This window comes from Triturus cristatus, chromosome 11 (assembly GCF_964204655.1).
Source record: "Triturus cristatus chromosome 11, aTriCri1.1, whole genome shotgun sequence".
NCBI classification, from domain to species: domain Eukaryota; kingdom Metazoa; phylum Chordata; class Amphibia; order Caudata; family Salamandridae; genus Triturus; species Triturus cristatus.
The window spans coordinates 145,098,043-145,124,000 of NC_140594.1; the positions used below are offsets into that span (position 1 = coordinate 145,098,043).

Genomic DNA, 25,958 nt, shown 5'->3' on the forward strand with positions numbered 1-25,958 from the left:
GCTGCTGTACCCCTGCGGCCCGCCCCCCTGACTATCCATTCCCTGCCCCTACCTCCCACCTCCCAGCGGTCACTCTCTCCCTCCTCCCCATATATGGCGGTCGCTGCGCGGTGAGGTGAGCAACCCTTGACATCGTTAGGTAGGTCGCTCCCCCTCCGCACAGCACCGCCTGTGCGTCCTGGCCCTGCCCCAGCTGCCGCTGCTTAGGTAAGTTCTGTGCCCCGTTTTTCTTCTGTGCCCCCGTGATCTGTGCCCTGTTTTTCTTCTGTGCCCCCGTGATCTGTGCCCCTGTGATCTGTGCCCAGTTTTTCTTCAGTGTCCCTGTGATCTGTGCCCCATTTTCCTTCTGTGCCCCCGTGATTCTGTGCCCTTGCCCCTGTGCCGTCCACCGCTCCCATGCCCGCCGCTGCATCCCCTTCGGCACCGCCCCCCTGACTGTCCATTCGCTGCCCCTACCTCCCGCCTCCTAGCTGCTCCTCTCTCCCTCCTCCCCATATATGGCGGCCGCTGCGCGGTGAAGTGAGCGACCCTTGACCTCGTTAGGTAGGTCGCTCCCCCTCCGCACAGCAACGCCTGTGCATCCTGTCACTGCCCCAGCTGCCCCAGCTGCTCCAGCTGCCCCAGCTGCCGCTGCTTAGGTAAGTTTTGTGCCCCATTGATCTGTGCCCCCTTTTTCTTCTGTGCCCCCGTGATCTGTGCCCCCTTTTTCTTCTGTGCCCCCGTGATCTGTGCCCCCTTTTTCTTCTGTGCCCCCGTGATATGTGCCCTGTTTCCTTATGTGCCCCCGTGATTCTGTGCCCTTGCCCCGTGCCATCCACCGCTCCCGTGCCTGCCGCTGCATCCCCTGCGGCCTGCCCCCCCTGACTGTCCATTCGCTGCCCCTACCTCCCACCTCCCAGCTGCTCCTCTCTCCCTCCTCCCCATATATGGCGGCCGCTGCGCGGTGAAGTGAGCAACCCTTGACCTCGTTAGGTAGGTCGCTCCCCCTCCGCACAGCACCGCCTGTGCATCCTGTCCCTGCCCCAGATGCTGCTACTTAGGTAAGTTCTGTGCCCCCGTGATCTGTGCCCCGTTTTTCTTCTGTGCCCCCGTGATCTGTGTCCCGTTTTTCTTCTGTGCCCCCGTGATCTGTGACCCGTTTTTCTTCTGTGCCCCCGTGGACTATGCCCCGTTTTTCTTCTGTGCCCCCGTGATCTGTGCCCCGTTTTTCTTCTGTGCCCCTGTGATCTGTGCCCCGTTTTCCTTCTGTGCCCCCGTGATTCTGTGCCCTTGCCCCCGTGCTGTCCACCGCTCCCATGCCCGCCACTGCATCCCCTGCGGCCCCGCCCCCCTGACTGTCCATTCGCTGCCCCTACCTCCCGCCTCCCGCCTCCCAGCTGCTCCTCCCTCCTTCCCATATATGGCGCCTAAGGCAAGCCCGTCTGCACCCGTCCGCGCCAGGACCACGCCCAGCGCCAGAAACCCTGGCCCCTGCGAACGCCACGATGCCCGCCTCTGCTACGACTCCAGGACCCTCCACACAGTCAACGCCGGACGATCACGCACCTGCTGCCTGGCAGCCCCGAAGCGCACCCAAGGACCCTCTTCTGCCGGAACTGCAGCTTCACCAGCATCCAGCCCGCCAACCCACCTACCAAAGAACCCAACCACCTCAGATGCATCCTTCTCAACACCCGCTCCGCACGTAAACACGCCGTGGAACTCTGGGACCTACTGGACTCCAACACCCCAGACGTCGCCTTCCTGACGGAGACCTGGCTGAACCCCTCCTCGGCACCCGACATCGCCATAGCCATCCCGGAAGGCTATAAAATCACCCGCAGGGACCGCACCAATGGAGTAGGAGGAGGAATCGCCATCGTCCACAGGAACTCTCTCAAAGTCTCAACCAACACCAACGACACTTTCAGCGCCGCCGAACACCTGCACTTCCAGATCCACACCGATCCCAACACCACCCTCAGAGGAACCCTCATCTACAGGCCCCCCGGACCACGAGCACAGTTCAGCGACTCCATCACCGACCTCGTCAGCACACACGCCCTCGCCTCCACGGACTACATCTACCTCGGGGACCTAAACTTCCACCTCGAGAACAACAACGACACCAACTCCTCCACCCTGATCGACAACCTCACCAACCGCGGACTCAGACAACTCGTCACTACACCCACCCACTCCGCCGGCCACACGCTTGACCCCATCTTCTCCGCAAGCTCCCATGTCTCCTTCAACCACACCACCGAGCTCCACTGGACCGATCACAGCTGCATCCACTTCACCTTCCGGAAACCCACCACGCACTACTACACCCAACAGATGCCTCGCCGCTGCTGGGCAAAGTCACCGAAGACCAGCTTCCCACCTCCCTCGCCCGGAACCCACCCACAGATCCGACCGACACCGCCGCTCGCAACCTCAAACAGTGGATCAACAACTGCGCCAACACCCTCGCCCCCCTCAAGAAGCCCTCCAACACCAACACTAGCAAGAAAGCCAGCTGGTTCACCGAAGACCTCCAGGCCTCCAAGCGAACCTGCTGAATACTCGAAAAAACTGGATCCGTGAATGAACACCAGAAAACTACACCGCCCACAAGAACGCCACCCACAGACACCACCACCTCATCAGATCCGCCAAAAGGACCTCCTTCAAAGACCGCCTAGACAACAACGCACACAACAGCAAAGAACTCTTCAACATCGTGAAGGAACTCTCCAACCCCAGCTCCAACACCAACGACATCCCATCTTCACAAGACCTGTGCGACTCGCTAGCCACCTTCTTCCATCGCAAGATCGCAGACATCCACGACAGCTTCAACACCGTCACCACCCCGGCAACCACTGAGACCCCCGCTCCCATGACCACCACCCACACCAACCGCCTGATCTCCTGGACCAACATAAACGACAACGACACTATCAAGATCATGAACACCGTCCACTCCGGATCCCCAGAAGACCCCTGCCCACACCACATCTTCAGCAAAGCCAGGAGCACCATCGCACCCCATCTCCGGAAAACCATCAACATCTCCTTTGAGACCGCGACCTTCCCAGAGAGCAGGAAGCTGAGATCAACGCCTCACTCAAGAAACCCAAGGCAGACCCCAAGGACCTCAAGAACTTCCGACCCATCTCCCTGCTCCCGTTCCCGGTGAAGATCATCGAAAAGACCGTCAACAAACAACTGACCAGCTTCCTCGAGGAGAGCAGCATCCTGGACCCGTCCCAGTCCAGGTTCTGCAGCAACCACAGCACCGAAACTGCCCTCATTGCCGCCACCGATGACATCAAGTCCCTGCTAGACAATGGAGAAACCGCGGCCCTCATCCTCCTGGACCTGTCAGCTGCCTTCGACACGGTTTGCCACCGCACACTACGAACATGCCTCTACAATGCCGGAATCCAAGAGAAAGCCCTGGACTGGACCTCCTCCTTCCTCTCCGGCAGAACACAGAGCGTCTGCCTCCCACCCTTCCGCTCCAAAGCCACCGAGATCCTCTGCGGCGTACCCCAAGGCTCATCCCTCAGCCCAACGTTGTTCAGCGTCTACATGGCGCGACCTCAACATCATCTCCTACGCCGACGACACCCAGCTGATCCTCTCCCTCACCAAGGACCCCCACACCGCCAAAACCAACCTCCACGAAGGAATGAAGGCCGTCGCCGACTGGATGAGGAACAGCCGACAGAAGCTGAACTCGAATAAGACGGAGGTCCTCATCCTCGGATCCACCCCCTCGGCCTGGACGACTCCTGGTGGCCGACTGCACTAGGAACACCCCCAACACCCACCGACAACGCACGCAACCTGGGGGTCATCCTCGACTCTACCCTCTCCATGACGAAGCAGGTCAACGCCGTCTCCTCCTCATGCTTCAACACCCTCTGCATGCTTTGCAAGATCTTCAAGTGGCTTCCCACCGAAACAAGAAGGATGGTCACCCAGGCCCTCGTCAGCAGTAGATTGGACTACGGAAACGCACTGTACGCAGGAGCCCCGGCCAAACTCCTGAAACGGCTTCAACGCATCCAGAACGCCTCCGCACGCCTGATCCTCGACATCCCTCGCCGCAGCCACATCACACCCCACCTGAGAGACCTACACTGGCTCCCTGTCGAACAAGTTACTTACCTTCGGTAACGATGTATCTGTAAGAAACATTAGTTAGTTAGATTCCTCACCTTAGAATATCCCCAGGCGTCAGACTGGATCCGGAAGATTTTTCGTAAGCAATACCCCTTGCGCGTCGCTAGGCATCGTCTGCGGCTCCGCGTCCGTCGTCGGCGTCGTGCGCCGGAATGACGTCGTCGGAGTACTTAGACGCCGCCCTCGCGCGCTGACGTCAGTTCTTGTACATAGCCTTCCGTGCCAGGAACGCAGAGCCATGCAAGATACCGACACTGGTGCCAAAAAATTCTAGGGCCCTGAAAGGGATAGCCTTAACCCTAGATGTCAGTTCGCAGAACGGGGAGGATGGGTGGGTCGGTGAGGAATCTAACTAACTAATGTTTCTTACAGATACATCGTTACCGAAGGTAAGTAACTTGTTCATCTGAAAGAAACACGTTAGTTAGATTCCTCACCTTAGAATAGATACCCAAGCAATACCATCCCGGTGGTGGGTCTGCGAACCAAGATCACACCAGAAAGTCCTGGAGGACAGAACGGCCAAAGAAGCCATCCCTCCGGACTTGGCTGTCAAGGCAATAATGCCTGGCAAACGTGTGTAGCGAAGCCCACGTTGCCGCCTGACAGATGTCCTGCAAAGGGACACCCCGTCCCAAAGCAGTAGTAGCTGCAGTGGCCCGAGTAGAATGGGCGCGCAGCCCAACAGGAGGGTCCTTTTTTGCCAAGGAATAACAAATTTTGATGCACAAAACGACCCACCGAGAGATGGTCCGTTTGTGCACAGCTTTTCCCTTCTTAGCACCCACGTATCCAACGAAAAGTTGGTCGTCCACCCGGAACTGCTTTGTGCGGTCCAAATAAAAGGAGCGCACGTTTTGGGTCCAGACGGTGGAGCCTCTCTTCCTCTTTGGAAGGATGCGGAGGCGGAAAGAAGGTGGGCAAGGTGACAGACTGCCCAAGATGAAAGGGGGTCACCACTTTCGGAAGAAAGGAGGGACGAGGCCGAAGGACAACCTTGTCCGGATGAACAGAGAGAAAAGGAGGCTTTGATGATAAAGCCTGGAGCTCACTCACCCGTCTAGCCGAGGTGATGGCTACCAGAAAAGCAGTCTTAAGCGTCAGCAGACGGAGAGGACAATTATGAAGAGGCTCAAAGGGAGCGCACATTAGAAATGTGAGAACAAGATTCAAGTCCCACTGAGGCATTACAAAAGGGACAGGAGGGAACGTGTGAGTAATGCCTTTTAGAAAGCGTGTAACTATAGGGGACTTGAAAAGAGAAGGCTGATCAGGAAGCCGCAAGAAGGCAGAGATGGCAGCAAGATAACCTTTCAAGGTGCCCAGGGCAGAGCCCTGCCGGGCCAAAGAAAGAAGAAAGAGGAGAACCTCAGAAAGAGGGGCGGAAAGGGGATCCACAGCCTTTGCTGTGCACCATGCCACAAATTTGTTCCACCGGCAGGCGTATACCGTCTTTGTGGAGGGACGCCTGGCTGCCAGAATATCACAGACTTCAGGAGGTAGTCAAATGGCATCAACTGCCGCCGCTCAATCTCCACGCATGGAGGTGGAGGCTGGACAGGTTCGGGTGTAGGACCGTCACCTGCTGCTGCGACAGAAGATCCTCCCGAAGGGGCAGACGTATCGGAGGATCGGTCAACATACTGAGTAGCTCGGGATACCAGTACCTTTGTGCCCAATCCGGAGCCACCAAGTTGACTTGGGCCCGGTCGTGCCTGATCTTCTTCAGCACTCTGGGCAGAAGTGGTATAGGCGGAAAGGCGTACAACAGACCGCAACTCCACTCGTGACGAAAAGCGTCGCCGAGCGAGTGCCGCCTTGGAAATTCCAACGCGCATAACTGCTGACATTGCGCGTTCTCTTCGGTGGCGAATAGATCTAACCAAGGCTCTCCCCACTGCTGAAAGAGACCTTGCGCCACTTCGGAGTTCAGACGCCATTCGTGATCCATCATGCACCGGCGACTGAGTTTGTCTGCTCTGGCGTTCAGAGAGCCCGCCAGATGTTGAACCACTAGGGTGACGCCCTTGTGTTCCAGCCACGTCCAGAGGCACAGAGCCTCCTGACAAAGGGTCCACGATCCCACCCCGCCATGTTTGTTGCAATACCACATGGCGGTGGTGTTGTCCGTGAACACCTGCACGACACTTCCCCTGACAGAGGGAAGGAAGGCTTTCAGTGCAAGTCGGATCGCTCTCAACTCCAACAGGTTGATGTGGAGGCGAGACTCCGCCGGAGACCAGAGGCCTCTGATCTCCGCCTCTCCCATATGGCCACCCCATCCCAGGAGGGACGCATCCGTCACTACGACATGCTCCGGTTGGGGAAGGGAGAGGCTCTTGCCCGTGACCCAATCGCGGTCCGTGAGCCACCACTGCAACTGCTGTGCAGTGCCCTCCGAGATCAAGACATGGTCGGACAGGTTGCCGTGATGCTGGGCCCACTGAAACTTCAGGTCCCACTGCAGAGCCCGCATGCGCCGCCTGGCGTGATGCACTAGTAGGATGCAGGAGGCCATCAGCCCCAGAAGCCGCAACACTAGCCTGACCGAAACCCAGGATAGAGGCCGAAAGATGGGAATCAGGGCCTGTATATCCCGGACCCGCTGTTCCGGCGGATAGACCCGGAACTGCGCCGAATCGAGAACCGCTCCGATGAAGAGGAGCTTCTGAGAGGGACTCAGGTGTGACTTCGGCACGTTGATGGAAAACCCCAGCAAATGCAGGAGATCCGCCGTAGTCTGGAGGTGGGAGACGACTGCCTGGGGCGAGCCCGCCTTCAACAACCAGTCGTCGAGATAGGGGAAGACTGGAACCCCTGATCTGCGCAGATGAGCTGCGACCACCGCCATCACTTTCGTGAACACCCGAGGGGCACTGGTAAGGCCGAAGGGGAGCACGGTGAACTGAAAGTGCTCCTGACCCACCGTGAACCGCAGGTAACGCCGGTGGGCCGGCAGGACGGGGATGTGGAAATATGCGTCCTGCAAGTCCAACGCTACCATCCAGTCTCCAGGGTCTAGGGCAGCTAGAACCTGAGCCAAAGTTAACATCTTGAACCTTTCCTTCCGGAGGAAGGCATTGACGTTCCGGAGGTCCAAGATAGGGCGTAGGCCCCCTTTGCCCTTCTTGGAAACCAGAAAGTAGTGGGAATAACAACCACGACCTACTTCTGGGCTCGGAACGCGCTCGACGGCCCCCTTGGCCAAGAGGGCCGAAACTTCCTCGTGGAGAAGATTCAAATGATCCCCCGAGATACGGTGGTGCTGCGATGGCATGGCTGGAGGGGTCGTCTCGAAGGGGACGGAGTAGCCCCTTCGGACGATTTGCAGCACCCACCTGTCCGATGTGATGGACCGCCAGTGGAGCAGGTGATGGCGAACTCTGCCGCCCACTGGCGTGGAATGGGCCTGAAAGCTCGGACTAGGAAGGCTTTGAGGCGGATGCTGCCGGGGTGGATGTGGGCTGACCGCGTCATCCTCCAGAACCGCCTCGGCGGAAACCACGTCCGCGACCGCGCGCAGGTTGGTTCTGCGGCTGGTGGCTAGGCGCACGTGAGGAGGCACCCCTTCCTTGGCCACGAAAGGCGGAAGTTTGCGACCGCGGGGCCGAGAGGCCCAAGGACTTGGCCGTAGCCCGGGAGTCCTTAAAGCGATTCAGCGCACTGTCCGCTTTCTCGCCGAAAAGGCGAGTGCCATCAAAGGGCATGTCCATGAGGGTGCTCTGGACATCGCCCGAAAAGGACGTGGACCGCAGCCAGGCGTGACGTCTAAGCGCCACCGAGGTAGAAATCGCCCTACCCAGCGAGTCCGTAGTGTCAAGCCCACATCGGATAGCATGTCGCGCTGCATCCCTCCCAACGGCCAGAGCCTGGGTAAGTCGTGTCTGGACCTCCTCCGGACACAGGGGCAGCACGTCCTCCACCGTATCCCACAGAGAGTGGGAATAACGGTCCAAGAGACAGGCGGTGTTCAAGGACCGCAGGCCCAAACTAAGGGAGGAGAACAGCTTTTTGCCAAACTGTTCCAGTCTCTTGGAATCCCGGTCCGGCGGAGCGGTCGGGAAGGAGGATTGGGAGGTAGAGGCCTGGATAACCAGGCTCTCGGGGGTAGGGTGTTGGGACAGAAAACTGGGGTCGCCCGGAGCAGGGCGGTGGCGCCTGGCGACGTTCCTGTCCACAGGAGGAACTGTGGAGGGCTTGGACCAGTTGCCCTGCAGAACGTCAGTGAGGGCCTCATTGAATGGCAGCAGAGGCTCAGTGGAGCTTGCTGCAGACTGAAGCACCTCAGTGAGGACGTTAGTCCTCACAGCCACGGCAGGCAGCTCGAGCCCAAGGGCTGCGGCCGCCTTGCGCAGCACCACAGAGAAAGCAGCACCCTCCTCCGAAGCCACAGTCGGAGGAGAGATGAATCCAGTGTCTGGTGAGGTATCCAGACCACTGGCCTCCCCCAGTTCATCTGCCCAGTCCTGTGACAGCTGAGCCTGAACGGCCACAGTGTCATCGGACCCCTCCCATTCGCCCCCGTCATCTGATTCCTGGTAAACAGGAGGAAGGATCGGAGCCGGACGATAGACATAATGTGTCTCTAACGGCGCCGTACGCGGCGTCCATCGACGCCGTAACGGCGCCGGATCCGGAGCGGGGCTGAACCGGAGCCGGCGTCGGGGGTGGAACCGGTGTCGACGCCGGCGGAGGAGGCGTGACGAGGTCGACCGGCGACGGCGCCGGAGCCGCCGGTATGCAAGGTTGCCCAGTCGGGTCCGCGGGGCCCGAAGGTGCGCCAGCGGGCGTCGACGGCGGAGCCAGGCTCCTCATGGCCGAGAGGAAGGCACTGACTTCCGCCGGCGTCGCGTCAGTCCCAGGGAACGGCGGGAAATGGGGACTTGCGCAGCGCCTGCGGCTCCGCTGGAGCCGCGGGGGTGGAACCACCCTGACCCTCGGCCGAGACGCACGACCGGCGAGGGGAGTCCGAAGAGCGGTGTCGCCTCTTGGACTTCTTGGAGTGCTTCGACTTACCCGAAGACTTGGAGCCAGACGAGCGATGATGACGTCGGCTGTGGCTCCGCGACCGATCCTTGGACCTCCTCCTGGACTGGGATCGAGAGGGGCGCGGAGCCGAGTGGCGAATCCCGTCTAGCCTTCGAGGTCAGGGCCTTGCAGTCCGAACACGACTCCGCGTCGTGGTCGAGGCCCAAACAGTAAAGGCACCGGCGGTGATGATCCGTAACCGACATCAAGCGGTTGCAGTCAGCACAGGCTTTGAAACCAGGCATCCTACCGGCACCGGAGTCGAGACAAGATCAAAAAGGATCAAAAAAGTTAGTCAAAAAAGACTAAAAGGGGTAGCTCTCCCGGATCTGCGCTTACTGGCGCGGAAAAAAGAAGAACTGACATCAGCGCGCGAGGGCGGCGTCTAAGTACTCCGACGACGTCATTCCGGCGCACAACGCCGACGACGGACGCGGAGCCGCAGACGACGCCTAGCGACGCGCAAGGGGTATTGCTGACGAAAAATCTTCCGGATCCAGTCTGACGCCTGGGGATATTCTAAGGTGAGGAATCTAACTAACGTGTTTCTTTCAGATAACAAGAGGATAACCTTCAAACTCCTCACCCATGCACACAAGGCACTCCACAACACCGGACCAACGTACCTCAACAGCCGACTCAGCCTCTACACCCCCACCCGCAAGCTCCACTCCGCAGACCGCGCCCTCGCCACCATCCCCTGCATCCGAAGAGTGACCGCCGGCAGTAGATCATTCTCCCACCTCGCCGCCAAGACATGGAACGCCCTCCCCACCCGCCTGCGGCAGACCGAAGACCTTCTGACCTTCAGAAGACTTCTCAAGACCTAGCTCTTCGAACAGTAGCAGCTTCCCCCCTCCTCCTCTTAGCGCCTTGAGACCCTCACGGGTATGTAGTGTGCTTTACAAATGCCATGATTGGTTGATTGATTGATTTTTACTAAGTTTCTGTTTCTCTGCGGATAAAGCTTTGGACCTGTCGGGCTGATGAACCATGATTTTCCTATTGAGTGGTGCTCTAGGCATAATATTATTTTGTAAATATCTGAAGGTTTCTTCAGATATATGTTAACACTAGGTTGGTGGCATAGGGTTATTCGTCCTTGCTAGTACACATTTTCCTATGACGTCTTTATATTTACCCTGAATTTGTGCTGTGCGAGTTGAGCTGTTTGACCACTACCACCTACGTTTTTTACAGTCATGAAGGGATCAAGCCCCATTAAGTGGGAAACACCTCCAAAATATTGGATAGCAGTGCACACAAGCACCACAAGGATCGAGGCCAGTAAGAAAAGTATCAACAGGAAAGTAGGATCTGCTTTTATGGTTACCCCACTTTTTGCCTGGTGCTATGCTGTTTCTGAGTAGTCTGACTAGGATCCTGTTAGTCAGGAACCCATGTTTCCGTGCTTTCTCCCCTAAATTGGTGATGGTGAGTAGTTATGTACATTCCAGCTTGGCTACTTGTGTACCATTATAAGTCCCTAGTATATGGTACTGAGGTACCCAGGTCATAAGTACACCAGGGGACCCCCATGGGCTGCAGCATGTATTGTGCCATCCATGAAAGACAACTCAAACTGTGACTGCAGGCCTGCCATTGCAGCCTGTGTAAGCTGGTGCTTGCAACACTTACGACAGATATAAGTTCTCTTATATCTGAGGTCACTACATTTAAAACCTATAAGTCACCAACCAATAAGGCAGGCCTTTCAATCCTGAAGACAGGGTGCTGGGTTATAAGTGTGTGGGTGCCCCTGCATGAACAGGACACTCCTACAAACCCTAGAGTCGATTCACCAGGCTCTGTAAGTGCAGTCAGCCATTTTGATACAGATAGTGGCCATCCTTCAATACGGAATTGATAACTATATAGTGGCTGTGCCGAACCTGGCTATGTCTTGTATCAAACATGTTGGAATCATACCCCAAATACCATTACCGGTGCTGGACGTATGATTCCATGACTGGGTGGCTCCTCCGAGAAACGCCCCCAGTACTCCTGGGAACATCCTTTCAGGGTCTGACAGCAAGCTAGTGCTGCTGCCGACCCAAGACACAATTCTGCCCTCCTGCTTCTGAGCTGAGCTCAAGCAGGGGAAGGTAGAACAATAGGTTTAACCTACAATACATGATGAGATCTGGTAAAACAAGCTGCTTCAAACTCCTTCTGGATAAGCTTGAATGCTGCTCTCCACAGCTACCACTTAAAGAGCTTTCTAAGTTTGTGTAAGACCACTAAAATCACCATTTGGGTTGTCTGGATTAGTGCAAGGTGCTTCTCTTAAATACGTGTTCACCATATACTAAACCAGCCCCCTACAGCCTTGTTTTAGTTAACACTAAAATATCTAGGTTTGCGTAAGTCAAATAAAAAAAATCTGTTTTGTGTTTTACTTGGGATCATATATTTAACTAAGCAATATGAATAGATTTATCTTTCATCTTTCTAGTTGACTTGGAATCAGTGTACTCATATGCTCTATTTGCTCTTTATGAATACAATACTCTGTGAGGATAGTTTTTAATTCTAAATAAATGTGGTATTTACGAGCCTCGTGGATCTGAGTTCCTCAGCAGGGTACATTCCTTTTGCCAGCAAAATAGCTGGTCCCTGGCCTGATGTGGATGGTACAGAGTGCTTGAATTTAGTGCACCCAGTGTGCATGTCTGTTTCCTTAAGTTATCCAGAGCTTGCACATTTAAAGTGCTAATAATCCAAAACTGTTGTTCAGTTACCAACTCCCGAGTTTCAGTGGTAACTGATTTGCAGAGGGGAAGGCAAGACCACAGTGAAGCACCCCCTATTGCAGTGGGATCGCTGGTGGTTTCTTGAGACTGGCAAGAAATAGGGTCACAGATTGTTCAAAAGGGACAAGAGTGATTAATAATCCGACATGCAAACAGGGGTTACTTTTTTTTTTAAGTGGGTATGACTCGAAATTAGATTTATTTGCCAATTGCAATTCAACAGTAAAAGTCTCAACTATCTCAAATAAAACAATTTATCTTTAAAATCAGAATTAGAAGCGAAGGCTTCAAAATTTAAGCCAGGATCCTCTAGGTCAGGGCAGAACATTATTAACTGACTTGCAAGGGATGGGTAGACTTTGACAGGGAGCTAAATGTTTCAGGAAGGTATCATGATGTTAATGTGAGGCTGAGGTTGCTATGGTCCTATTCACTTTTCGAGTGATTCACAAAAAAGTTTTGAAAAATCAAAAACATCTACTAACCATAGTAGCAGATTTGAGTAGACTTTTAAGGGGTTAATTAAATTCCTCAGATACTATTCATAGAGATATTGAAAATCGCAGATCTCCATATGCAGTTCTCCGCGAATTATCCATTATTTTTCTAGGTGGCAAAATCCATTCACTACACTCAATTTGCACACTTATTTGCACACCTATGTCAGTTGTTTTTGGCATGAAGTGTAGGTATGCAATTTGGGAGTGATATAAAAACAATGGTACAGTTGTGCAAACCCACAAAGTCAAAACTCAGGAGATGTTCCCTCTATTTGCAGCGGACCCTTCCCCCTCCCACAGGGCTCTACTGGGTACACCCATAATTATTCTCCTACCCTAAACTTAGTACTGTTGAAAGTTCTAATATGTGTCTATAGTCATGTGGGAATTATACCCACAAACGCCATTTTTCCACAGAGGAACTTAACTTGTGTGCTCAAAAAGTACTGTGAGTTGCTGCTTAAAGTTTAGGTTTCGGCTTCTGGCTCTTTGGAATATTCAAAATGGTGGGAACCAGTTGCAAACACAATTAATTTGTTTTATCTTCAGACATCCCAAATGTTAATTAATACCAGTAATATGCAATATACTTTCTTCAAATTGGTAAAACATCATCATACCATATTTAAATCTGTCTGTGGAACAATAGTCTTCAATTTCTCGCCTTGTCTGCCATCCATCACTCCTTCAATAATCATTTCAATAGTCGGTGGGACATATTTTTCAAACAGACGGTCCAACTCAGTTTGCTCTAGCTGCAACAAATGTTAGAAATTTCACAAATTATGTCTACTGCCAATGAAAATGTAATTCATTGAAGTCCTTTAATATACCACATTAAAATTGTGACCATTAAAGTCAAACATATCAACACTGAGGATAATTATCACAAATATAGTTAAAATATCTGAGCAAAGCAAAAGGTCCTAAGAAAATATGTTCCCTTTTACATGACAATGGAAAGTGCACTCCACAGGTTTTCCCGTTATGAATGGTTATTCATCATCAACCAAAACCTGAATTTTTCAATGTTTGTTCTGTATATGTTTTACATTTAGGAGATAGTTTATAGTCATTTTCACTCATAGTTTTCTTTAAAGTTTTTTTACATTCAGCTTAACCACAAATGTGTTTTTACCAGTGGTTCATTATATGTGAGACAGATGTTTAATTTTAGTAGGGATTTGTTCTTTTTAGTACTCCTAAGTTAGGTTTTGTCAATGTGGCTTGGCCCTAAAACCAAAACTCGGCCCAGCAAATAACATAACATGCTTAAAACTGATTTTTCAGTCTTTAGCAACTTACACAAAATGGAGCCTGACAAAGTAATGATAAATGAGTTCTTCTTGAACTGATCAAATGCACTTATTTAGAGAAAAGAAATGAATGGCAATACTTCATTTATTTGGGAAGCTAGCAAAACTGTAAATAGCAACGTTATATTTTCTCACACTCGTTATGCTTTACTAAAAGTTGGGCTTCCAGCAAAAAAACTGTGGTTGGTTTGAAGCTGTATGATGATGACTGGAAGAGTTCACTTGATAAATTATTTAAGACATATACACATGTATTTGTAGTTTGTGAACAATGCTTAACACAGAAAATATTTAATGTAGAAAATCACATTTGCCTTAGATTTCACTTAATAAAGTGTTTACAAATGTGCTCTGACAGTGGAATGGACACCACATTATACTCTTAAATACCTACCTCGCTGTAAGAGCTAGGTTTGTGGTGGCTTACGCAATAGAGCACTATCCAACTCTGTGTTGACATATCATAACAGTAGATTGACCTCTATGTGTTGCAATGGACAAAACATCCCTATAACATCAGAGCTCATATTATGGAGTGTAAGGTGGATTTGTAGAGCACTGCTTTTCGAAATGAGGAAATGAGGTATTCAGGTGCTAAATAGGTGAGAGAGCATGCATGTGGTGAGGCTGGGTCTGAGTACAGGCTGTCTTGCTGGTCCTGCAAGAAGACTAATTGAAATGCCAGGCCTTTAACTTCTTGCAAGTTTCAAAAGGTTAGTAGGAGGCCCTGATGTTTTGGGGGAGGTCGCTCCAGATGTAGCAGCTTGGTAGGAGAGTGATCGCCCTCCAATTCTGCTTCTGTGGATACAGGGTGTCTGTGAGGGAGAGTGCTGCTGAGAGAAGTTGTCTGGTGGGTTGGTGGAATTGAAGTCGGGGAGTGAAGTATGCGGGTCCCTTGTTGTGTAGTGACTTGAATGCGGGTGTGAGAAGTTTGAACTGGCAGCACTTTTAGATGGGAAGCCAGCAGAGCTCTCTGAGGAGTGGTGTGGTGTGGGATTGGTGTGGGAGATAGAGGATGATTCTGTTGGTGGCGTTCTTAATGGTTGTGAAGAAAATAAGTTGTAATGCTGGCGTAGAGTGTGTTGCCATAATCCAAATAGCTTGTGATTAGGGTCTGCGTGATGGAACGTCTGATGTCCAATGGGAGCCACTTGAAGATTTTACATAACATGCAGAGAATGTGGAAGCATGTGCTGGTGACGACGTTGAGGTTGAGGTTGGTGCCCAGGAAGAGACCTAGGTTCCTAGGCCATGGCCGGTTGGGGTGAGTGTGGGTCCATATTCGGCGAGTCACCAGCTGAAGCCCCTTTGTTAGCTCTTATTCCCAAAGATCAAGACTTGAGATTTGTCAGTGTTGAGCTTGAGGTAGTTTTCTTTCATCCAATTGGCCACGCTGGTCATGCACTATTTGAAGTTTGCCTTGGTGGTGACGGTGTTGTCTGAGAGCGGAAAAATTAGCTGGGTGTCGTCAGTGTAGGACAGGATGTTAATTCCGTGGGATCTGATGGTGTTAGCCAGAGGAGTCATGTGCATGTTGAAAAGTGTGGGGCTGAGAGATGATCCCTATGGTCCTTCGGTTCTGATGTGAGCGGCATGAGCCTGACTCCTTGTGTTCTTCCCGAGAGGAATAAAGCTATCCACATGAGTGCTGGTCCTTTTATTCCCACTGTGTGTAGTCTGGCAATGACTGTGTGGTGGGAGATGGTGTCGAAAGCAGCAGAGAGGTCAAGGAGGATGAGGCTGGGGCTCTGCCCATGGTCGAGGATGGTACGTAGGTCGTCTGTGGCAGCGATGAGGGCTGTTTTGGTCCTATGGTTGTTTCGGTGATGAGGTTGTTTTGGAATTCTGATTGTGAGTCGTCCAGGTATTTGTGGTGTTCTAGGTGGTCAGAGAGCTGTCTGTTGATAGACCTCTCAATGACTTTGGCTGGTAAGGGAAGCAGCGAGATGGGTCAGTAGTTGCTGGAAACCAAGGGATAAACTGAGGGTTTTTTCAGGAGGGCGGTGACTTCAGCGTGTTTCCAGCTATTCGTGAAGGTGGCTGTCTTGAAGGAGGTGTTAATGATGCAAGTGAGTGCAGCACTGATTGTTGTTCTTCCTAGATTGTAGAGATGGTTGGGGCAGGGGTCTGTGGGTGTCTCCAAGTGCACTGTCTTTATTATTGCTCCAGTGTCCTCGATAGATAGAGAGTTGCGTACTGTCAGTTGTTAGTCTTTGGTTGATGGGGTTAACAGGTTGGGTAGGTCGATGGGGGTGGCTGGGGTTTGAAGTTCCTGTAGATCTTGGTGATATTTTCGTGGAAAGAGTCAGAGAGGTTATTGCAGAGTTCTTGTGTAGGGCTGATGCTACTGGTCATGCCTGTTTAGTTGATGAATTCCTTGACGATGGCAAAAAGTTCCTTGCAGTTGTTGGAGCTAGACTCAATTCTCAGGGTCAGAGCCTTTTTCTTGGTCTCTTACACTTGGTGGTGTCTAAGTGCAACCTTGTAGGTTTACTTGTGGTGGTCCTTTGGGTGGTTCCCCATTTCCTTTAGAATTGTTTGTAAACTCCCCTAGACTCTCTGAGGTCAGGGTTGTACCACCTAGCTTGTTTGTAGAATCTTTTGGGGGTTGGTGTTTTTCAGGGGTGCCAGTGTTTTGGCACGTGGTACTCCAGTTGTTGAAGATCTTTGTGTCCATGATGAGCTTGTTGGTGGGGTCTGGGAAGCATAGTTGGAGGGAATTGAGCCATACTGTTTCTATAATGGTCTTTCTGCAGCAGGTTGGGGTCTTGCTAGACTCAGTAGGGGTGGTTGGAGGTTCAGTTATGTGGAAGTGGTCTGTCAATGTGAGTGGAGTGATGTGGCTAACTTTAACCTTGTCGCTGGAGGAGAAAATGGGGTCCAAAGTGTGTCCGGCGATGTGGGTAGGACCTTGTATGAGCTGGGTGAAGCTGATGTTCTGAAGTCTTTCGAGAAATCCGTGAAGTTGGAGTCCGTGGGGTGGTAGAGATGAAAGTTTAGATCACCTAGGAGTATGAAGTCATTAGTGCCCATAGCGAGAGGTGTGGTGAGTTCAGTGAGGAGGTTGCTGAAGTCCTGGGGACCAGTAGGCGAGGGTGCTTTTGATTGTGGTTTTACTGTCTTTCTGAGGTTTGAGGTGCATATGTTTTTATAAAAGGGACTTCTGGGTAAGTGTAAGAGGTACACTTGACGGTGTCTCTGTGGATGATGGCGAGTCCTCCTCCTGGTTTATGGGGTTGGTCCTGGTGCAGGATTTTATATCCAGTAGAGATGGGTGCGGTGATGTCCGGTGCCGATGTGGGGTTGAGTCAGTTTTTGGTGAGGAAGAGGAGGTCTGGTGCATTGGAGTCAATGAGATCCCCAAATTTCAGTGGAGTGCTTGTCGAGTGAGCAAGTGTTGAGGAGCATGCATGCGAGTGAGTGTTGTTGTGCAGGGTGGGTGCATAGTGCTGTGTGATTGTGGGCCTTGAATTCTGACTAGGTAAGGGGTGCGGTGTGAGTGGGCGGTGGGAGCGGGTATGTGGAGGCATGTGAAGTGCCAATGTGAGCTGGCAAAAGGGCCCACCGTCGACTGAGGAGCGGATCAGCAGCAGCATTTGTGGTGGTGTCCAAGGTTGAGCAGGTGGAGTTTGTTGGCAGTGTAGCTGCTGGATACGTTTGGACAAGGGTTTCTGACACTAGGTGTGGTCCAGGCACAAACAGGCACAAATAGGCTCTGGGTTCCATTAAGTAGGGCCTTGCAGAGTTGGAGGAGAGCGGGCAGTGGGCAAACTCAGAAACAGTGAGAAAATCCAGTGAGGAGAGTGGGAAAGTTGGGCAGGAAAGGCAAGATAGCAAAACACGGTCCGCAGAGCAAGTTAGCGCGCAAAAACTGACAGAAGAGACCAAGTTACAAAACAGGAGCAAAAGATGAAAAAAGGAGCAATTGAGAGGAACAAAGGAAGCAAAAAGGATCAGTTAAAAAGAAACAGGGCAGATAGAAAAGACAGCAGAAACAAGTAAAGAGTAGTTACTAAGTAGGGGGCACAACAAGCACCTAACAGGAAAAACAGCAGGAGAAAGACACCAACACAAGTCAGAAGGGCAAGTTGAGGTCAAGGTCACACTGAAGCAAAAGAGAGACTTTTGGGCACCTGACTCATTACCATTACCCACCTTATTTGGCCTTGTTTTGAGCCACTTTTTCCAGTAGGGATGATATTTCAAGTTTTTGGGGTCCACATACACCATACCACAGCGAGATACCGTGGCAGGAGAAGCATATTGTAAATCTCCTACCTAGGAAAACAACAAAACACATAAGTTATATTTCTGATAATGCATACTTATAGGCAACCCTTTCCTATGGTCACATAAGAGTAATGAACATTATGCAATTAAAAAAGAACTTCATAAATGTACTTAGTTATGAAGAACCTAGATGAGCCCAAATTGTATTTCATAGCGATTGGCAATGGAGCTTGTTGAAGGAAAGGCAAAACAGAAAATATCAGGGTATGGAAAATACAAAAATAAGAAGGTATACTATATGATAGGCCATTATATATAATATATATGAAAGACGTATATGAAATATCAGTATATTGAACTAAAGGTAGACTAACGTCTTCACAAGTTTTCTTCAAAAAGCTGTGTGCTAGGCACTGTGATTGTCAGTTATATGCTGTACCTCAAATAACATTGCACAGTGTGGCTGAAGTCGGATACGTTCCCCATTTGCCAAGGTCAAAAGCTTGTTGTCGTCCATGACAGAATTCATGTTTTCCACCCAAAGGGCATCCACATCTCCATCAAACAAAATATACCTGTAAAATGAAAAAAATATTGTTCTTAGGATTCCAGTTTCTCCTGTCCTTTCCTGATTGACCCTCTAGGTATTTCTAACTTTCTTGTGGACTGAGGTCTGGTAAGCAGCCACATGTGCTCCACTAAAGTAGCAAGTACTTGATCTCGTACTGCAACCCTTTAGACTGTGGAGCTGGCCTTACCTACCACAAGGGTCTCAGATTGACACAGCAGAATGCTAAAATATCCATAAATAGACTATTTTACTACAACAGTAAAGTTATAACCCACTGTGGTGTTTCTTCTGGCTGAACCTTGGAATGGTGAAGAGTGTTATTTTTAAACATAATTAAAAACAAGCACTTGCAAATCTATTAGGTATAGGATCATGTGCTAACGCATGGAGTGTTAGCACATTATAGTGAGACTCACAAGAGAAAGACTGGATTTGGATAAAGAGAAAATAAATGTCTCAGCTGCAATAATGATTAACTCGTAGTCTGGCGGGTGGTACTTTGGTGTTCCCATGGCAGTGCCTTTCAAAAAGGCACTGCAATGGGAACGACAAAGCCTGTTCCTGCAGGACATGGACTGCATGCATCCCATGGGCCTCAGGCACCGGAGGGACCTGTAGGGTCCTCTTTATTTCTTCACTGCTGCCCTTTCCAATGCAGTCTCACCGCAGTGGTTATGTCGCAGTGAGGTAACTTGTAATATGCTTGGCAGTACCGTAGCAGCACTGCCTAGCATATAGCAGCCTCAAGACCACTGCACCAGCACCAGGGATCGCGGAACCTGGCGGCTGCAGCGGTCCTCTCACGATCTGACCGCCGTACTTCTAATACGCTGGTCAGACCACTGGTGCTGCGGTACCCGACCGCCACCTCACCTCCACTGTGAGTTTGGTGGTCCTATGGACCTCCAAACTTGTGATCAGGCCCTTAGAGTTAGATTGGAAGAACTGAGCCAGATATCTCTTGACTACCGGGGAGTAGGGCGTGGGGAGGGGGCAGTTGTACATGAATTTATCAAATATTTCTATGAAGGAGAACCTGTATTACAGGTAAGAATCTTTTATTACTCCATCTCTGGGTCTTGCTAAAATGTATGAACTATGAATGGAATAACAATCTCACTTAGATACGCTGCATTAAGAAGACAATGCAGAAAGCTGCTAAAATATGTGTCGGGTGCACTAGGCAATCAAATTATTTAAAGAAGCTTGGCCAACTTGGGCATCCATTTTGGAATCAGAATCTAGACAATAATCCTTACCAATTGTATTAACTGAACTAAAGGTAGCAGCTGTACATATCTCTGATACTGGTACAGGTCTTAACGTAGCAGCTGTAGCTGCTTTACTGCTAGACGAGTGTGCTTTTGGATCACTTTAAAATGATCTACTTGCCTTGAAATAACACAAAAAATTCAAGCTACTATCTATCTAGAAATAGGGGGCCTAGATATCTCCATTCCTGTATTGATAGGTCGACAGTTTATGAATCAATGATCTGATGATTGTAGTTATTTTGTTCTATATAAGCAGTATCTCAGTGCCCTCTTATCTAAAGTGTGTAACGATCTCTCTACCAAAGATGTAGGTTGAGAAAAAAATACTGCCAGACAGAAGGAATGGTTGAAATGAAAATGCAACAACACCTTAAGCAAGAAAGCCAGATGACTCCTGAAAACATCTTTACTGTGGGAAAAAAAACATATAAGGTTATCTAATACAAAATGCCTGAACCATCCTTCCTGTATGGGCGGAAGTGATAGCTTCTTTAAAAAACGCTATTTACCATTTTAGATATTTCAATGTAGCTTTATACATAGGCTCAAAGAGAGACCCCATTAATTGCACTAAAATTAAGTTAAGCTCTCAAGCGTGGATGGCTGTCTTAATGGAGAATAAATCTTAGTCCCTTCTAAAAATCCTTAATGAATGTCATTCAAAATAAAATAACCTGTGATGGAGTTTTTGTGTGTTTCATAATCATGGCAAAGTGCATTTTTATGGAGAAATATTAAGACCTGATTTTGCTAAGTAAAGCAAAAAGGGCGATATAGTACCTTTTCTGATAGGAGATTGGATCTATCTACCTCTCAATGCATTTTCTGCAGAATCACTTCCGCTCATGAGCATAGTAAGATTTTGGATATGGTTTCTTTACCTCATACTTTATTCCTGCAGGGGCCAACCTGTCAAATGTAGAGATACCAAACTCAGTGCAGATTCTTGCTATTGGCTCTGGTCAGCATGTTCTATCTGAAATGTAAGTTTATGTTCGGCATTTCATACAGGGGCGGCTAAACAAAAAGGCATTCACTAGGGACCCTGGCTCCAGGAACCTGGAAGTGAATTTTCTACATTTTGCTTGTCTGCCATGGCAAAGAGATCTTTACCTGTCTACATCAAAATCTGAATACCTCTTTGTTAGACCTGGCTATCTCTGCATGGTCATCTGCAAACGTTTATGCCGTCCCTCCTCCTATTTTTGCTGAATTTGTTTTTGTTAGCTTTAGAACTCGGTGCATTTTAACACTGCTGATAATTGCTGAAGTGCTTGTGCTCTCTCCCTAAATCATGGTAAAATTGGCTTACACCTGTTCGGCATATGTAATTTACTTATTAGTTCCTTGTAGAGTGTTATACCATATGCCAAGGGCCTGTGCTTATATGCTGCCTGTGGGCCTGCATCACCCATTGTGACACCTGCTTAAGTAGCCCTTTACAAGATGTCCTAGGCCCACCTTTGCAGCCTGAATGCATTGTCACACTGCAATGCCAACTTGGCATTTAAACCCCTTTGCTAAGTCTTAAACTACCCTTTTATTAATTATAAGTCACCCCTAAATCAGGCCCATAGGGCTGGGTGCTGTGTATTTAAATGGTCGAACATGCGCTTTTAATTTGTACTTATCCTGGTAGTAAAACATTCCCAAATTAATTTTCTTCTACTGTGAAGCCTATCCCTCCCATAGGATAACATTAGGGATTCCTTATTACATTTAATAAGTGTCATTTTCAATTGAGAGGACATAGATATGTCATATTTAGCACCTATGAAATTGTAATGATAAACCCTCTTTAGTGCTAAAGTCGGGTTCTGCACTACATTTTTAAAAATGTCACTTTTAGAAAGTTGGTATTTTCCTGCCCTTTATGCCTACAGCCTGTCTTGGGTCACATGACTGGGTGAAGCATACAGTTACGACTTTGTGAATTCCTACCAGACAGTCACATAATAGAGGAATTAGGTGTGCCTCAATGGGCCATCACTGGGCACAGCCCACTTACACTTGACTAGGCTGTGCCTGTCTCCACACAAGGCTTAACAACCCTATATTTTAATTGCAGCCAGCTTGGTGCCAGGCAGGGGACTCAGGAAATTCCATGCACTTAAAAGAACCTTTCCAGAAACTCCTCCCACTTTCCAAGGCATAACAAATAGGACCTTCAGACCCACTCTTCAGTTCACTACTGTGCCTGTGGGAGGACTGCCTGCTGCTGTGACCTGCTGTGCACTCTGCCAGACTGCTGCTGTACCTGGAATGACTGCTTTGCTGCCTGGAGCCTGCCTTGAACACTCAGAGGCCAGCCCTGCTATTGAATCCTGCAACTTCACTTGCACTCTAGATTGCCAGAATGGACTCCAGGGGTTAGTTTGCGGGCCTCCTGTTCACAGCCACAGAGACATAACAGGCTTCTGCCATTGTGAACCTGCACCTAGACCCTGAGGACCCTATCTGCCCCTGGGCCCTCGGTTGTGGTGCTAAAGGTGTCCAGATGGGCATTTTCCAAAACTGAGGACAAATATTTTTTTTGCCAATAAGTGATCTGAGACTAGGGAAAGATTGGGATCAACCTGCTTTACTATCCGCCAGAGATGCACCGCCGGTCGGATTCAATTTTCCGGCTTCTCCTGCTACGTTCTTCTCCGCAGCAGCTAATCCGTTTCCGTGGTCCTTCATCAAAGTGGTATTCGACCTCTTCGGTTACGGCCCTCCACTTCATCCTGATGGAGATTTTTGACTTCAATTTCGGCGACTAAGTCAGACGGTAAAAATCATTACAGTACAGTGGCTTCACTCCACGGCCATCTGACGACATAACTCCCACCTCGGACTCTCCTGCAGCCTTGCCCACCTGAACTTCTACATTCTGAGACATTTTTCATTAAAAAAAATGTTTTAAGTACGAATGCAAACACTGATCGAGCCCAATTGACTTCTTGTATCCGAACCGCGCTCCATCGTTGTCACCCTTAACTTTTGACTTTCGACTTTGACTGGCTTTTGTACGACCAGATGTCAGCGGTTGGAGCTTTAATCTTTTAGCGCTAGATTTCACTTAAAACTGAACAAATTCATAACTCTGGTTCGTCTGATTGGATTTTTGTGGTTTTGGTGTAAAAATGTATTAAAATATACTGTATTTTTCTAAATTGGTTTGGGATTTTTATTGTGTTGTGTAGTCACATTATTACAGTTTGTGTGCTGTATAAATACTTTACTCATTGTTTTAAGTTAAGTCTGGCAGCTTTTTGTGCCAAGCTACCCAGGGTTAACCACAAGTTAATCTATTGACTTTTTGAGGTTCACCCTGCAAGGAATTGTGGCTGTTGCTTTACCAGGGCTCACACCCCAGTCACCCAACAACCCAGTTTCTCACACTGATCAAGAATTTTGTTGTGGGTAACTCTTTTGCAGTCTTCTGATATGTATATGCTTACAACATCTCTTCTGATATTTATATGCTTACAACATCTGCTTTCTGATTCTGAACACCTAGCAAGTGAATTGCTAATATGCTGATGTTTCTGCATATCAGTCAATGTTATATGTCCATTGCCTCCTTGGATAGTGTTTGCAGTTTGGTTCCCTCATTTGTTCAGGTAATACATTGTCATCTCATTGTCTTTTTACATCGCAATTTCATTGTTCTCTAGGGCTGGAAAAAATTATTTCAGAGCCAGAAAGACTGCTTTGACCTGCATGAATTAACCTCTCTTTTCAAGACCATGTACTCTGAACCTGCAAGTCTGCTAAATTAATACACCAACCAAAAAGGGAAGCATCTGAAAAGTGTATGTCCCGGAAGAAACTGGAGAAAAGGATCACCTTTCATTAATTTGTTGGGATCCATCCAACAAGGGAAAAATTGCAATGTTTCTACTCATAGTGTCAACCTATCTTCCTAGCTCCCTGTGGTGAATTCCATTATTTATTTATTTGTATATAGTATTTATATAGTGCAGACCTAGCCAGATAGGCAGCAGTGCATTATTAAGAAAACTCAATAGCAGTACAATAAATGAAGGAGGTAGGTTAACGGGGAAGAAACATGATCAACATTGGATTAGAAAGGCAGAGAGACTCCTGGAGAAAGAATTTAAGGGTAAATTATGAATAGGTGAGTGTTCAGGTTCCATCTGTATTGCTGAAGGATGTCGTTGGTCCTGAGATCGTCAGGTAGGCTTTTCCAGAGTCTAGGGACTAAGCATAAGAAGACCTTGTTCAGGATCTTGGATTTGTTTTACTTTTTGGAATTACCAGAATGGTAGAAGCTTGCTACCTGCTAACGCTCTTCCCTACGGAGGCAACGACTTTGTTATTCAGGTAGGTGGGCACACTCAGATAGACGTTATGGGTGATGCAAGCAATGTTCGTTGTTGTCCCATTTCTGTTTCTATGGGTGGGGGGGTAGGTTTCTCCTTGTTTCGTCTCCGCATACAGCACTGACATTTGCTTAAGCTGCGCAACTACGGTTGGTTGTGGAGGCGGGACAGGGGCTTATATGAGAGTCGCCTCCCTGTTCCTCCTTGCTTGGGTTTGCTTCCAGTTCCTTGCCCCGGAAGGATTCTGGCTGTCGGCATTGCTGGCGCCCGGCCGTTGTATGGATTTCCCGCAGTATGGAGTGGACTTCTTCATTGTTTCTTTGAAGGTGTTCGTTTGTTCCAGCTGGAGCAAACAACTTCCTCTCCTTCCTTTGGTTCCTTGGATGTGGGGACTTCCTATATGGCGTCAAGTTAGTGAGGAGCTTTATCCTCGTTACCGTGACTTGTGTTTTTCCCAGTGCACTGGAGACTTCATTATTGAATGGACTTCCTTGACTCTCATTGATTATACAGAAGATCAAAGGTGGGTTTTTTACCTCATGTGTTTTTTCCCGCATATCCAGAATTCCTCAGTGTATATTCCCTGATTGGTGTCTGAACACTATTATGCAATCTCGGGAATTCACCACATTACTTGCCTACAGCAACCATTCAGGAGAAGGTTTATTTCCTGTTTATGTGGAAAAACTAGTCCCTAAATGAACAAGCATTGGCATAGCCAATAGGTCTCGCTTTTGGGACCTTTTGAGTATTAAGTTATGCAGCACAATATCCTTGGTGCACTAACATTAACTGTTACATGGTTAAACACTTATAAGGTCCCAAAGGCGAGACCTACTGGCTATGCCAATGCTTGCAAAAGCTGTCACAATAGCCTCAATTGGTGTGATACAATGTGATGGAAAACTAATGCACAAGATATTGTGGTGGTAAATCAACATAGCATCTTCTGAGAATGAGCTCAAACACATGTGAGCAAATCTACCAGCCTTGAGAGCTGCCTTCCAAACCTGAGCCCTTACTCTGTTGTAGGAAGCTAAGTATAGTCGTGGGGATCAAGCTGCAGGCTGCCAGGGAGAGAAAAACCACACAGAGAAAGCCCAATAAACATAAACGGGTTTCCGCGAGGTTAGCCTATGCTCGCTTTGTCAGCAATTACCATATCAGACATCTCCACAGAAAATGTGTGAGGTGTATAGTAAACTGACCCAAATAACAGAGCCAATAAAGAAATTAAAATTCCCAAAACAATTACATGGATAAAATAATTTAATAAGAATATACAATAATGAAGAAAATTGGAAATAGGGATGAACGTTTATGGTGAAAAGGATAAGTATTCCATAGGAAACAATGGTAAATATAAATTCAATGTAAGCCTAAGGGACATGGTAGACCACAAGCTATGTGTACTTTTTGGCATTTCATAACACATAGGCACTTTCTACCACCTTTGGATGTGGGAATGTTATGATACCACTCCCTGCAGGGCATTTTTAGAATCCTAGATCTTGATAGAGCACAATTTTGCTCTTCCAACTTTAGGGGTGAACTATAATCACAGTTAGTCCGCATCCACACATAATCTGTTGTCTTATTAACATTAGGTTATTAGCTTGTGTATTGTAATAATGTGTAAGTGAAGTAATAGGTATTTTCTTTATGTAAGCTGAAGAATTAATGTAATAAATGTATGTGTTTAGATGAAATCTTAAATGTGTAAAAGCGTATTCATGATCAACGAAAGTTTTTGAAACTAATGTTCATATAGTGTGTGGATATTAATGGCTCATATATGCATGT

The 25,958-nt window shown here is 48.9% G+C and overlaps 1 protein-coding gene across 1 annotated transcript in view; it reads right to left on the bottom strand.

Moving 5' to 3' along the window:
* Nucleotides 1–25,958, bottom strand: part of DNAH10 (dynein axonemal heavy chain 10) — a 1,995,301-nt gene that overhangs the window by 897,834 nt on the left and 1,071,509 nt on the right. Inside the window, exons 40-42 of the mRNA XM_085636177.1 lie at nucleotides 18,422–18,557; nucleotides 17,908–18,030; nucleotides 13,057–13,191 (exon numbers count right to left, since the gene is read on the bottom strand). Coding sequence (XP_085492303.1) covers nucleotides 13,057–13,191; nucleotides 17,908–18,030; nucleotides 18,422–18,557 — 394 coding nt within the window. The remainder of the gene's footprint in view (nucleotides 1–13,056; nucleotides 13,192–17,907; nucleotides 18,031–18,421; nucleotides 18,558–25,958) is intronic.